Here is an 11,622-nt window from a genome sequence, read left to right as displayed (position 1 = left end):
ATGAACTAGCACTGCGCTTGATTCCCAAACATACATCAGAGGTCATGGAGGGTTCAGTCAGCCAATGAGGAGAATCCTCAACTCCAGTGGTAGAAGTCATGTCTGTCAAGGCAGCTAAAAAGTAATTGAAAGTCATACAGCAAAGCCAATGTCTGCTACGACCAATGACAGGACACCCCTCCAACCCTTTTAGCCAATGACACAATATTACTGTAGGGGCAAGAACGACATAGTACGTGTCTTACCCTGCCATACGTTTCAGTCTTGGTAAATGTACACACACACACACACACACACACACACACACACACACACACACACACACACACACACACACACACACACCATACCTCCAGCCATGCCCACTCGCCCCTCTCATATATCTTTGCCCATGTCACCCCTCCACAGCAGAATGACAATGATTGTCTATATTTATTATTCCGCTGACCAACTGTTCCTCCAACCAATACTCTCACAGAGAGGCACAGTCCTGTCGTATCAGAAAGGGAGAGAGGGGGGGGGGGGGGGGGGGGGGGCGACCGGAGAGAGAGGGGAACAGGAGAGAGACAGTCAGACACTGTCAGTCATAGAGTGCATGACCAAGAAAGAGGACAGGGAGATATAGACAGCAGAGAGGAGAGAGGAGAGCAGACCCAGCAGGTAATGAAGAGAACTAGTAGGATTACCTTGTCAGAGCAGACCTAGATTAGCTGAGCCAGCTGACCTGGTGGAATACAGCACCGAAGGCAACCATCTTCACTTGGGCCAACTTGGGCCAATATCTGGAGGACCAGATCCGTTTGGGAGTACAGTAGGTGTCTGGCTGAGGAGGCCATTTTAGCGACCGACTTCACTTCATCCAACTTTCCAGGTAGAGTCAAGATGGGGGACAGTGGTGGCGAACCGAACCTGCAGTCCTACATTATGGACGAGGAAACTCTGAAGAGAAAGCAGAAGGAGAAGCTAAAGAAGCTCCTGGCCACTGGAGGAAACCCTCGGCCCGCGCGCTCTCTCTTCTTCCTCACGCTGAAGAACCCTTTCCGCAAGGCTGCCATTAACATTGTGGAATGGAAGTATCCTTTAGTGGTCAGGGGCCAGGGGTCAGGGGTCAGGGGACAGGAGTGTGTGGGAAAATGGGACGGGTTGTCACTTGATAGCCATGCTCAGAGTCATGTAGATATGATGTAGCCTGGTCCCAGATCTGTTTGTGCTGTCTTGTCAACACAGCACAAACAGACTAGGTATCAAAAGGTTTTAACCATGAAGCAGGGTCATGCTCTTGGGCATTCATGGTTTGAAAGCACTGCACTTCTATTGTTTCTTACATGGACAGATAGTGAAGCCTGTCTTTGGACTAGAAGGATAGCAAATGACTGTTGATGACACTGATAATGCACCTTTAGTTTGGTCTTGTTGATGACACTGATAATGCACCTTTAGTTTGGTCTTGTTGATGATACTGATAATGCACCTTTAGTTTGGTCTTGTATTGATGGCCATTTCAACCCAGTAGTGTTTTCCACATGGTGTTCTGGATAACCCAGTAGTGTTTTCCACATGGTGTTCTGGATAACCCAGTAGTGTTTTCCACATGGTGTTCTGGATAACCCAGTAGTGTTTTCCACATGGTGTTCTGGATAACCCAGTAGTGTTTTCCACACGGTGTTCTGGATAACCCAGTAGTGTTTTCCACACGGTGTTCTGGATAACCCAGTAGTGTTTTCCACACGGTGTTCTGGATAACCCAGTAGTGTTTTCCACACGGTGTTCTGGATAACCCAGTAGTGTTTTCCACACGGTGTTCTGGATAACCCAGTAGTGTTTTCCACATGATGTTCTGGATAACCCAGTAGTGTTTTCCACATGGTGTTCTGGATAACCCAGTAGTGTTTTCCACATGGTGTTCTGGATAACCCAGTAGTGTTTTCCACATGGTGTTCTGGATAACCCAGTAGTGTTTTCCACATGGTGTTCTGGATAACCCAGTAGTGTTTTCCACATGGTGTTCTGGATAACCCAGTAGTGTTTTCCACATGATGTTCTGGATAACCCAGTAGTGTTTTCCACATGGTGTTCTGGATAACCCAGTAGTGTTTTCCACATGATGTTCTGGATAACCCAGTAGTGTTTTCCACATGGTGTTCTGGATAACCCAGTAGTGTTTTCCACATGGTGGTCTGGATAACCCAGTAGTGTTTTCCACATGGTGTTCTGGATAACCCAGTAGTGTTTTCCACATGGTGTTCTGGATAACCCAGTAGTGTTTTCCACATGGTGTTCTGGATAACCCAGTAGTGTTTTCCACATGGTGTTCTGGATAACCCAGTAGTGTTTTCCACATGGTGTTCTGGATAACCCAGTAAGTAGTGTTTTCCACATGGTGTTCTGGATAAAGCCGTTGATGGACGTTTTTGGACATGTAAAATATGAGCTTGTTAAAGCGGCGGCGTAATGATATTCCTGGGGTTGTACGGACACCTGTCCTCCCTCGTCACAGTCTAAAAACAGACACGCTAAGCTGTGAGAACGCTGCCTCAGATACAGACTGGTGGCGGGACTGGGTACTGCAGTCTGAGAGGGCACAGCATGATTTGTATTTATTTGATATATTTATCCTTTATTTAACTAGGCAAGTCAGTTAAGAAGAAATTCTTATTTACAATGACGGCCTACCAAAAGGCAAAAGGCCTCCTGCGGGGACGGGGCCTGGGCTTTAAAAACAATTTTTAAATACAAAATAAATATATGACTAAACACACAACACTACATAAAGAGAGACTTAAGACAACAGCGTAGCAAAGCAGCAACACATGACAACACAGGATGGTAGCAACACAACATGACAACAACATGGTAGCACCACAAAGTGGTAGCAGCACAAAACATGGTACAAACATTATTGGGCACAGACAACAACACAAAGGGCAAGAAGGTAGAGACAACAATACATCACACAAAGCAGCCACAACTGTCAGTAAGAGTGTCAATGATTGAGTCTTTGAATGAAGAGATTGAGATAAAACTGTCCAGTTTGAGTGTTTGTTGCAGCTCGTTCCAGTCTCTAGCTGCAGCTAACTGAAAAGAGGAGCGACCCAGGAATGTGTGTGCTTAGGGGACCTTTAACAGAATGTGACTGGCAGAATGGGTGTTGTATGTGGAGGATGAGGGCTGCAGTAGGCATCTCAGATAGGGGGTAGTGAGGCCTAAGAGGGTTTTATAAGTAAGCATCAACCAGTGGGTCTTGCGACAGGTATACAGAGATGACCAGTTTACAGAGGAGCATAGAGTGCAGTGATGTGTCCTATAAGAAGCATTGGTGGCAAATCTGATGGCCGAATGGTAAAGAACATCTAGCCGCTCGAGAGCACCCTTACCTTCCGATCTATAAATTATATAAATTAATCTAGCATGGGTAGGATGGTCATCTGAATCAGGGTTAGTTTGGCAGCTGGGGTGAAAGAGGAGCGATTACAATAGAGGAAACCAAGTCTAGATTTAACTTTAGCCTGCAGCTTTGTTATGTGTTGAGAGAAGGGCAGTGCACCGTCTAGCCATACTCCCAAGTAGTTGTATGCGATGACTACTTCAAGCTCTAAAACCTCAGAGGTAGTGATCACACATGTGGGGAGAGGGGCATTCTTCTTACCAAACCACATGGCCTTTGTTTTGGAGGTGTTCAGAACAAGGTTAAGGGTAGAGAAAGCTTGTTGGACACTAAGAAAGCTTTGTTGTAGAGCATTGAACGCAAAATCCGGGTAGTGGCCAGCTGAGTATAAGACTGTATCATCTGCATATAAATGGATGAGAGAGCTTCATACTGCCTGAGTTATGTTGTTGATGTAAATTGAGAAGAGTGTGGGGCAAAGGATTGAGCCTTGGGGTACTACCTCGGTGACAGGCAATGGCTGAGACAGCAGATTTTTTGACTATATACACTGCACTCTTTGAGAGAGGTAGTTAGCAAACCAGGCCAAAGATCCCTCAGAGACACTAATATTCCTCAGCCGGCCCACAATAATGGAATGGTGATGATAATGTAGTTGTGGTATATCATCCATGATAGTACCCTGATTATGGCTTTGTATTTATTACACATCCAGGAGTGTAATACTACACAAGATTGACCATTTGAATGTGCTGTACTGAAGGGAGCCAGATATTTGAACTCTCCACCATCTTCACCCGGTACAGCCAGAAGAGGCCTGGCCACCCCTCAGAGCCTGGTTCCTCTCTAGGTTTCTTCCTAGGTTCCTGCCTTTCTAGGGAGTTTTTCCATGCTTCTACATCTGCATTTGCTTGCTGTTTGGGGTTTAAGGCTGGGTTTCTGTATTAGCACGTTGTGACATCTGCTGATGTAAAAAGGGCTTTATAAATACATTTGATTGATTGATTGATCTTTACCACAGGTGGCAATGTAAATAGGTCAGATTTTCTTGTAACTGACCCATTGTGTTGGCCTCAAACGTCTTCCAGTGTTTTAGATATGAGGATGTCCCTATTGAGGGGTTGGGTGGCACTAACATGCACATATAGCAGACTCACTTTATTGATGACTCACATTTTTATGATTCAGATTGCCAAGATTGCAATGGTTACGCTGTTAATAGTTATCCACCTAGTGATTCTCAGCTCCTCCAATACCCCTGAACAGCACACATTGTTGTTGTAGCCCTGGACAAACAACTGACACAAAACTAGCTAGAGCATGAGTTCACTGTAATATGAGGCCTGTTAAACCATACTGTACACCTTAAGGCTATTTAGATCAGTCATCTGATAGTTGGGTGAGGTTGTAAGATCTCATCGAGATGCATGTGTGCTACCCGAAGGCCTCGAACAGTGGAATAGCTATCCATATCCATCCATACTGCTTGGTTAGGTAATATCAGTGTGTTCCTGTGTGTTTGAAAATAAATGAGCATACCCCACACACCGTTTAGATACTCTGTGAGCATCTCACTGTCTTTTGAAATGATATTAATACTATACATCTTGCATCCAGTGGTGTAAAGTACTTAGTTAAGTAAAAATACTTGAAAGTACTGCTTAAGTCGTTTTTGGGGGTATTTGTACTTTACTTTACTATTTATCATTTTGACTTTGACTTTTACTCCACTACATTCCTAAAGAAAATAATGTACTTTCTACTCCATACATTTTCCCTGACACCCAAAAGTACTCATTAACATGCTTAGCAGGACAGGAAAATTGTCTAATTCACACACTTAAAAAGAAAATCTCTGGTCATCCCTACTGCATCTGATCTGGCGGACTCACTAAACACAAATGCTTTGTTTGTAAATGATGTATGAGTGTTGGAGTGTGCCCCTGGCTATCCGTAAATTTAAAAAACAAGGTTTTGCTTGATATAAGGAATTTGAAATAATTTTAGCAATTACATTTATTTTTGATACTTAAGTACATTTAAAACCAAATACATTTTGAATTTTGCTCAAGTAAGATTTTACTGGGTGACTTTCACTTTTACTTGAGTAATTTTCTATTAAGGTATCTTTACTTTTACTCAAGTATGACAATTGGGTAATTTTTCCGCTAGTACTTGCATCTCTGTAATCCACTGGATGTGTGTAAACAGTGTAAGTTGAACCTTTCCTAAGTGTTTGCCTTCAGACCTTTCGAGATCATTATCCTGCTGACCATCTTTGCCAACTGTGTGGCCCTGGCTGTGTTTCTTCCCATGCCTGAGGAGGACAGCAACAACACCAACAGTAACCTGGTGAGTATGGACCCGTATGGACCCAGTACCCATCTCACATCTCATATGATGCAGAGCATCTTATTCTACTAGTTGTGGTTGAATGAATTGAGGTTGGGAAGCAGGGTTTTCACAGGAAGCCTCCCTGTCTGACATGAATACACAGAACATGTATGTCTGAATGTGTAGTGAGCACCTCATTCATACCTCGATCATGGAGGTGAATGAGCTGGTTATTTCGTGGCCCTGCTGCAAATTGGTCACCGTTCTGTTGTAGGAGCACAGTTCATAAATCAATCAGACTGGGATCTGGAGTCTAGTGTGGCCATCTTGGCTCCACTTCTCATGACTTATAACAGGCACGAAGGCCTGGATGTTTGGTGTAATCCAGTTTCAGTGCAATTTGATTTGGTAGACCGAGATGTCTATTTCTGAGTGACCCAGTCAGGAGATAAATATAGAGGTTGTCAAAACAGACGTGAAGAAGCCCTGCACCCTATCATCTCTGTATGTCATCATCAGTGGACATGTGTGAGTGTGGACTGCTGTACAATATGAGTATATTTGTGTGTCAGAGAAACCTGATGATGCATCAATATACTGTACTATGTCCATGTCCTCTGGGATGATAGTGACCTGTTGCTTGGTGTATGAATCCAGCCGTGTTGAAGCAGGGTGAGGACAGGAATGAACAGGGATACTTTTCGGCCCACTACACCCTATTACTGAGAATCATGTAGTGAGGGGGTGTGCAGTTTTCTTAATCAGCCACATGAGAAGCAGTTGCCATATGCTTTGACTGGGGTGGAACCACTGACCTGATGCCTGCAGTATCTCAGTCATCCATCATTTACAGTTACAGAGGCACAGATCCAGGCTCAGTTTCATCTGCCTGTAGGTGGAAGGGATGGGGTGTTCTGTAACTGTAATGACCTGTGCTATTTGGGGTCTGGCTTTTTGAATGATCTAAGATACGGTTCACCTTTCGCCATGGCTGAATGTGCACTTTTCAAATCTTATGTGTACTGAAAAGAAAAATATGTTTTTTTAATGTAACATCAGTGCAAGATTTACAAGTGCTGTTATAGTGTTGTTATACTGTGGTGTACTAGTTGGAATACTGTTATGGATAATTATAGTGGTCTCAGTTATTATAGGCTGTGAAATGCTGGGTCAGATTGTACTAGAGCTAAGTTGTCTACCCATCAAAGGCCATCTCCAAGAGGATATTTTTTGCATCCCTAATAAAGGCTGGTCATTTTTTTTTAGCTCACAGACATCCACTAGAGAGTAGGCATAAGAACAGTATCATAAAGGAAATACAGACTGATGCTGTGCTGCGTCTTCTCTTTTGATAAGCTACAGCTGTACAGTAGCATGGCAACATTTCATTTTCGTCTTTTTCTTCTTTTTAAGGAGTGGGGCTGTCCCACTCCTGTCGTATGTTTTTGCTTTATTTTTTGGATAGGATAGATAGAGAGGAAAGAGAGTTTCATAGAGTTGCTGAAATAGCAGTGATCCAGATTCAAACGTTACATGTTTGCAATTGCAGCTTAGGCTACAGTAGAGTCAAAATGTATAGCTGTGAGCTTGATGCAACCGATTCCAAAATTGCCTCTTGGCTTAAAAAACATAATTTGTTCCTTCTAGTCATGATGTCTGTTCTACGGATCTTAACCTGGGCCACATTGTGATGTCAGAGACAGAGGGACTCTGTTCACACCAGAGGAGTGGCCATCAGGTTACAAAAGCTTTTTTACCTGTAAAGCACAGACCCATAGAGAGACTGGCCCTGTCCCTGCAGCATAATGTCCTCGACCCAGCTGACTGAGAGGGACAGGTGCTCCCTCTCCCCCTCCTGGTCCCCTCCCCCTGGTCCCCTCCCCTCAACTGGGTGTGTAAAGGCTATATATATAGACCGCCCCTCTTCAGTCCATCTACCACACCACATGGACTCAGTGGGGCACCAGAGGAATGTGTGACGCCACTGTTGAGCCGCATCATGTAATCAATATGTGTGTGTGTGTGTGTGTGTGTGTGTGTGTGTGTGTGTGTGTGTGTGTGTGTGTGCGCGCGCGCGCGCGGGTTAGTATGTGAAACCCAAAGACACATTCTATAAATGCCCCTATAGGAATGTTCATGACTTGACAGAATCTAACCCCAGTGTAATTTAGGTTCTCTGTGCTACATACAGTACAGCACTTTGAAGCGTTATTAAAGGTATTGTTTTTATGCTGTGAAACTGCTTACACATGCCCTTACCCTGGTGGGATGAATAGTCAGGCCCTATTAAGAAATCATACCTCAAATAGAACATGTTACCCATGGCCACTTGCTGGTGTATCTGTCATCACAGGTGTATTTATCGCTTGCCCACGCTCAAGATCCCGTTTCAAGTTCAACTTTAAGTTCATTTGCCAAGTTATGATACAGGCACAAAAGTATATACAAATTAGATGTTTTGTAAGTCAAGAGCCCCTATGTAACAGACCGTCAAAATATAAATAAGTAGCCTGATTAATTGATATACTGCTTTGTAGATTTTAAAAAATGAAGGCAGATAATTGTGTATACTAATAACCATTATCTCTAAACAATAAGTCCCACTGAGATAAGGAAGCTCTGTCTGGAGGGAGACCTGGGTGCTGTCTGAGTATTATGTGAGGGATGTGAAGGGTTAATAAAATCAGACAGGGCAGTGAGTGAGTAGGTGCCATTTTAGGGACCTTAGCTCTGAAGTGTTCAGTTGTTAGTCAGCGGGGCCATTCCCTGTATGCCTGGCCTGTAATGGGAGAGGAGAGACACAAATACACAGACCAGGGAGTTATACTGGGGGATTTTTACCAAGCAGGATCAATGACTTAGTCAGATTAACTCTTGTAAATACTACAAAATGACTCAATATTCCCTGTGTAGTGTAAAAAGAATATACTAGAAATGGTTGTTATCAATTATAGCATGTTTGGAGCATTTGCTACCAAGCAGAATCAATGAATTGTAGTCCATTACACATAGAAATATGGGAACTGTAGTTAGTACTTCATGATACCCTAACAAGCCGTCATTGATGTTTTACAGGAAAGTCTGGAGTACATCTTCCTCATCGTCTTCTCCATAGAGTGCTTTCTAAAGATAGTAGCCTATGGATTTCTATTTCACGAGAATGCATATCTACGGAACTGTTGGAACATACTGGACTTTGTCTGTGTGTCTGTTGGGTAAGTAGGGACAACGGATATGGAGATGGAAATGTACTGCCATATCATAACTTTTCTTTCTGTGAACCCATATGATGTTGTTTATCTCCCTTTGTGCTCCTCTGTCTTTGAACTTCTTCCCTCTCCCTGTGTCTCTCCTCTCCCCTCTCTTCTCCCCCTCTCCTTATTCTCCCCCCATTCTCTCCCTCTCCAGGCTGTTCGCAGTCATCGGTGACTCCATCACCTATATCAGTGGTGTGGAGGCTCAACCAGGGGAGAAGGGAGGAGGCTTCGATATGAAGGCCCTCAGGGCGTTCAGGGTGCTCCGGCCCCTCAGGCTGGTCTCTGGAGTCCCCAGTAAGGATCACTGTAAAATAGAGACCTTGTAGCAGTCATAAGGGCAGGAAATCAGCAGAAGGCAAGGCAGGTTAAAGTATAGATTTATTTACAAGTCTTGGTGATCCATATAATACAACATATTCAAACAAAAAGTAATCATAGTTTTACAATATAGATACAATGGCAACAGTCAAAATAAATAGCCTCTGAATCTGGCTTAACCAGTCCTGAATGGACACAGGTATATAGGGCAAGACAGCCTCCCCTTGAGAAACCAAAATGAATCTGTCTTTAAGGACCTCAAACACAAGGCCTATTGTATGCACTGGGCCCAACCAAATGGGCAATTACCAATAAACTGGTTCATTTAGGGCAATTTCCATATCAATCATTACATTAAAAAAACGAGTCAAAATTATACTTAATTATGATATAACATCACAGTTCCTAAACTGAACACTTTTATCTCAACTCACAGTAGGCATAGGATACTGACTCTGAGGAGTCACGTGACACCACGTATTTGTTGCGTTCTATCTCAGTATTTGGCGCCTTGGCGTGACGGAGAAACCAGACAAACACGGAGCGATCCAAACAAAAGACATCAGAGAAATGTACAAAATAACCAAACACTTTTTTCTCACTAGTGTAGCCTAGTTTGTAAACTCTGCAAACAATATGTCTAAATTCTAAGTATGAGAACCGTAAATTAACGCGATAGCCCTAGCCTAATACATTTAATGAATTAACAGAAATGGTTGATATAAGCAAACACTAACATTCTAAATTACTGGGAAATTAGGAGAAAATTATTTGCGGAGAATTCGGGCGCATTCAAAACAATGATCGCCCTATTGTCACGGGAAGCAGAGAGCCCGTTGCCCCCGTTACAGGAAGCAGAGAGCCCGTTGCCCCCGTTACAGGAAGCAGAGAGCACGTTGCCCCCGTTACAGGAAGCAGAGAGCCCGTTGCCCCCGTTACAGGAAGCAGAGAGCCCGTTGCCCCCGTTACAGGAAGCAGAGAGCACGTTGCCCCCGTTATAGGAAGCAGAGAGCCCGTTGCCCCCGTTACAGGAAGCAGAGAGCACGTTGCCCCCGTTACAGGAAGCAGAGAGCACGTTGCCCCCGTTACAGAAAGCAGAGAGCACATTGTTTCCGTTACAGGAAGCAGATAGCACGTTGTGTCCGTTACAGGAAGCAGAGAGCACGTTGTGTCCGTTACAGGAAGCAGAGAGCACATTGCGTCCGTTACAGGAAACAGAGAGCACGTTGTGTCCGTTACAGGAAGTAGAGAGCACGTTGTGTCCGTTACAGAAAGCAGAGAGCACGTTGCGTCCATTACAGGAAGCAGAGAGCACGTTGTGTCCGTTACAGGAAGCAGAGAGCACGTTGTGTCCGTTACAGGAAGCAGAGAGCACGTTGTGTCCGTTACAGGAAGCAGAGAGCACGTTTTGTCCGTTACAGGGTGCAGAGAGCACGTTGGTGGTGAGAGGAGCCTAGTGCTCACCACAACCACATTCCGAAAAAACTTTCCTTCAGCGACAATGCTAGTGTCAAATACAACTTGATTTGGATAATTCCAGTGAGTTTGCAGTCTGATTAAGTTAACTTAACATTGGTCGACTACAAGGCCTATGACGTTTATAATGTGTGGTCACCCTCCAGGCTTGCAGGTGGTGATGAATTCCATCCTGAAGTCCATGTTACCTCTGTTCCATATCTCCCTGCTGGTATTCTTCATGGTCACTATCTATGCCATCGTGGGACTGGAGCTCTTCAAGTGCAAGATGCACAAAACCTGCTACTACACAGGCACAAGTAAGGAACAGAACACACATTTATGCATATACATGCACAAGCACACACACTCACCCTGCCTATATATTTTCCCCAATTGTCCTTCAGATATCATAGCCACGGTGGAGAATGAGAAGCCATCTCCTTGTGCCCAAGCCGGGAACGGGCGGCGCTGCACCATCAACGGGACAGACTGTAGGGCAGGTTGGGCCGGACCCAACAACGGCATCACACACTTTGACAACCTGGGCTTCGCTATGCTCACTGTTTACCAGTGCATCACTACCCAGGGCTGGACCGACGTGTTATACTGGGTACTGTATTACACCCCCCCCTATACCCATATACTGTATATTACTACTGTATTGTATATCTCTGATTTACCCCACTTAATGAAGTTCAAATTTCAAAAAGGCACTTGCATATTTGAGCTATCTGGTTGTAAGAGCATGGTAACAACGACGTCACTTAAAAGAAAAGAGAAACCCGCACACTGCTCTTGCTAGTATCACTCTTTTTTTTATTGACTGTTACCCATCGGCCTCATGGCATTCGTCAAAAGCTCTGAAGAAAT

At 44.1% G+C, this 11,622-nt stretch overlaps 1 protein-coding gene across 1 annotated transcript in view; it reads left to right on the top strand.

Annotated features, from left to right (window-relative positions):
• Nucleotides 1–484: 484 nt before the first annotated feature.
• The window catches only part of LOC139413736 (dihydropyridine-sensitive L-type skeletal muscle calcium channel subunit alpha-1-like), a 60,751-nt gene continuing 49,613 nt past the window's right edge, over nucleotides 485–11,622 (top strand). The window contains exons 1-6 of the mRNA XM_071161451.1: nucleotides 485–1,073; nucleotides 5,632–5,737; nucleotides 8,795–8,934; nucleotides 9,128–9,270; nucleotides 10,917–11,069; nucleotides 11,157–11,362. Coding sequence (XP_071017552.1) covers nucleotides 883–1,073; nucleotides 5,632–5,737; nucleotides 8,795–8,934; nucleotides 9,128–9,270; nucleotides 10,917–11,069; nucleotides 11,157–11,362 — 939 coding nt within the window. The 5' untranslated portion in view covers nucleotides 485–882. The remainder of the gene's footprint in view (nucleotides 1,074–5,631; nucleotides 5,738–8,794; nucleotides 8,935–9,127; nucleotides 9,271–10,916; nucleotides 11,070–11,156; nucleotides 11,363–11,622) is intronic.

Source organism: Oncorhynchus clarkii, chromosome 7, assembly GCF_045791955.1.
Source record: "Oncorhynchus clarkii lewisi isolate Uvic-CL-2024 chromosome 7, UVic_Ocla_1.0, whole genome shotgun sequence".
NCBI lineage: Eukaryota > Metazoa > Chordata > Actinopteri > Salmoniformes > Salmonidae > Oncorhynchus > Oncorhynchus clarkii.
This window is presented reverse-complemented; position numbering and strand designations above follow the sequence as displayed.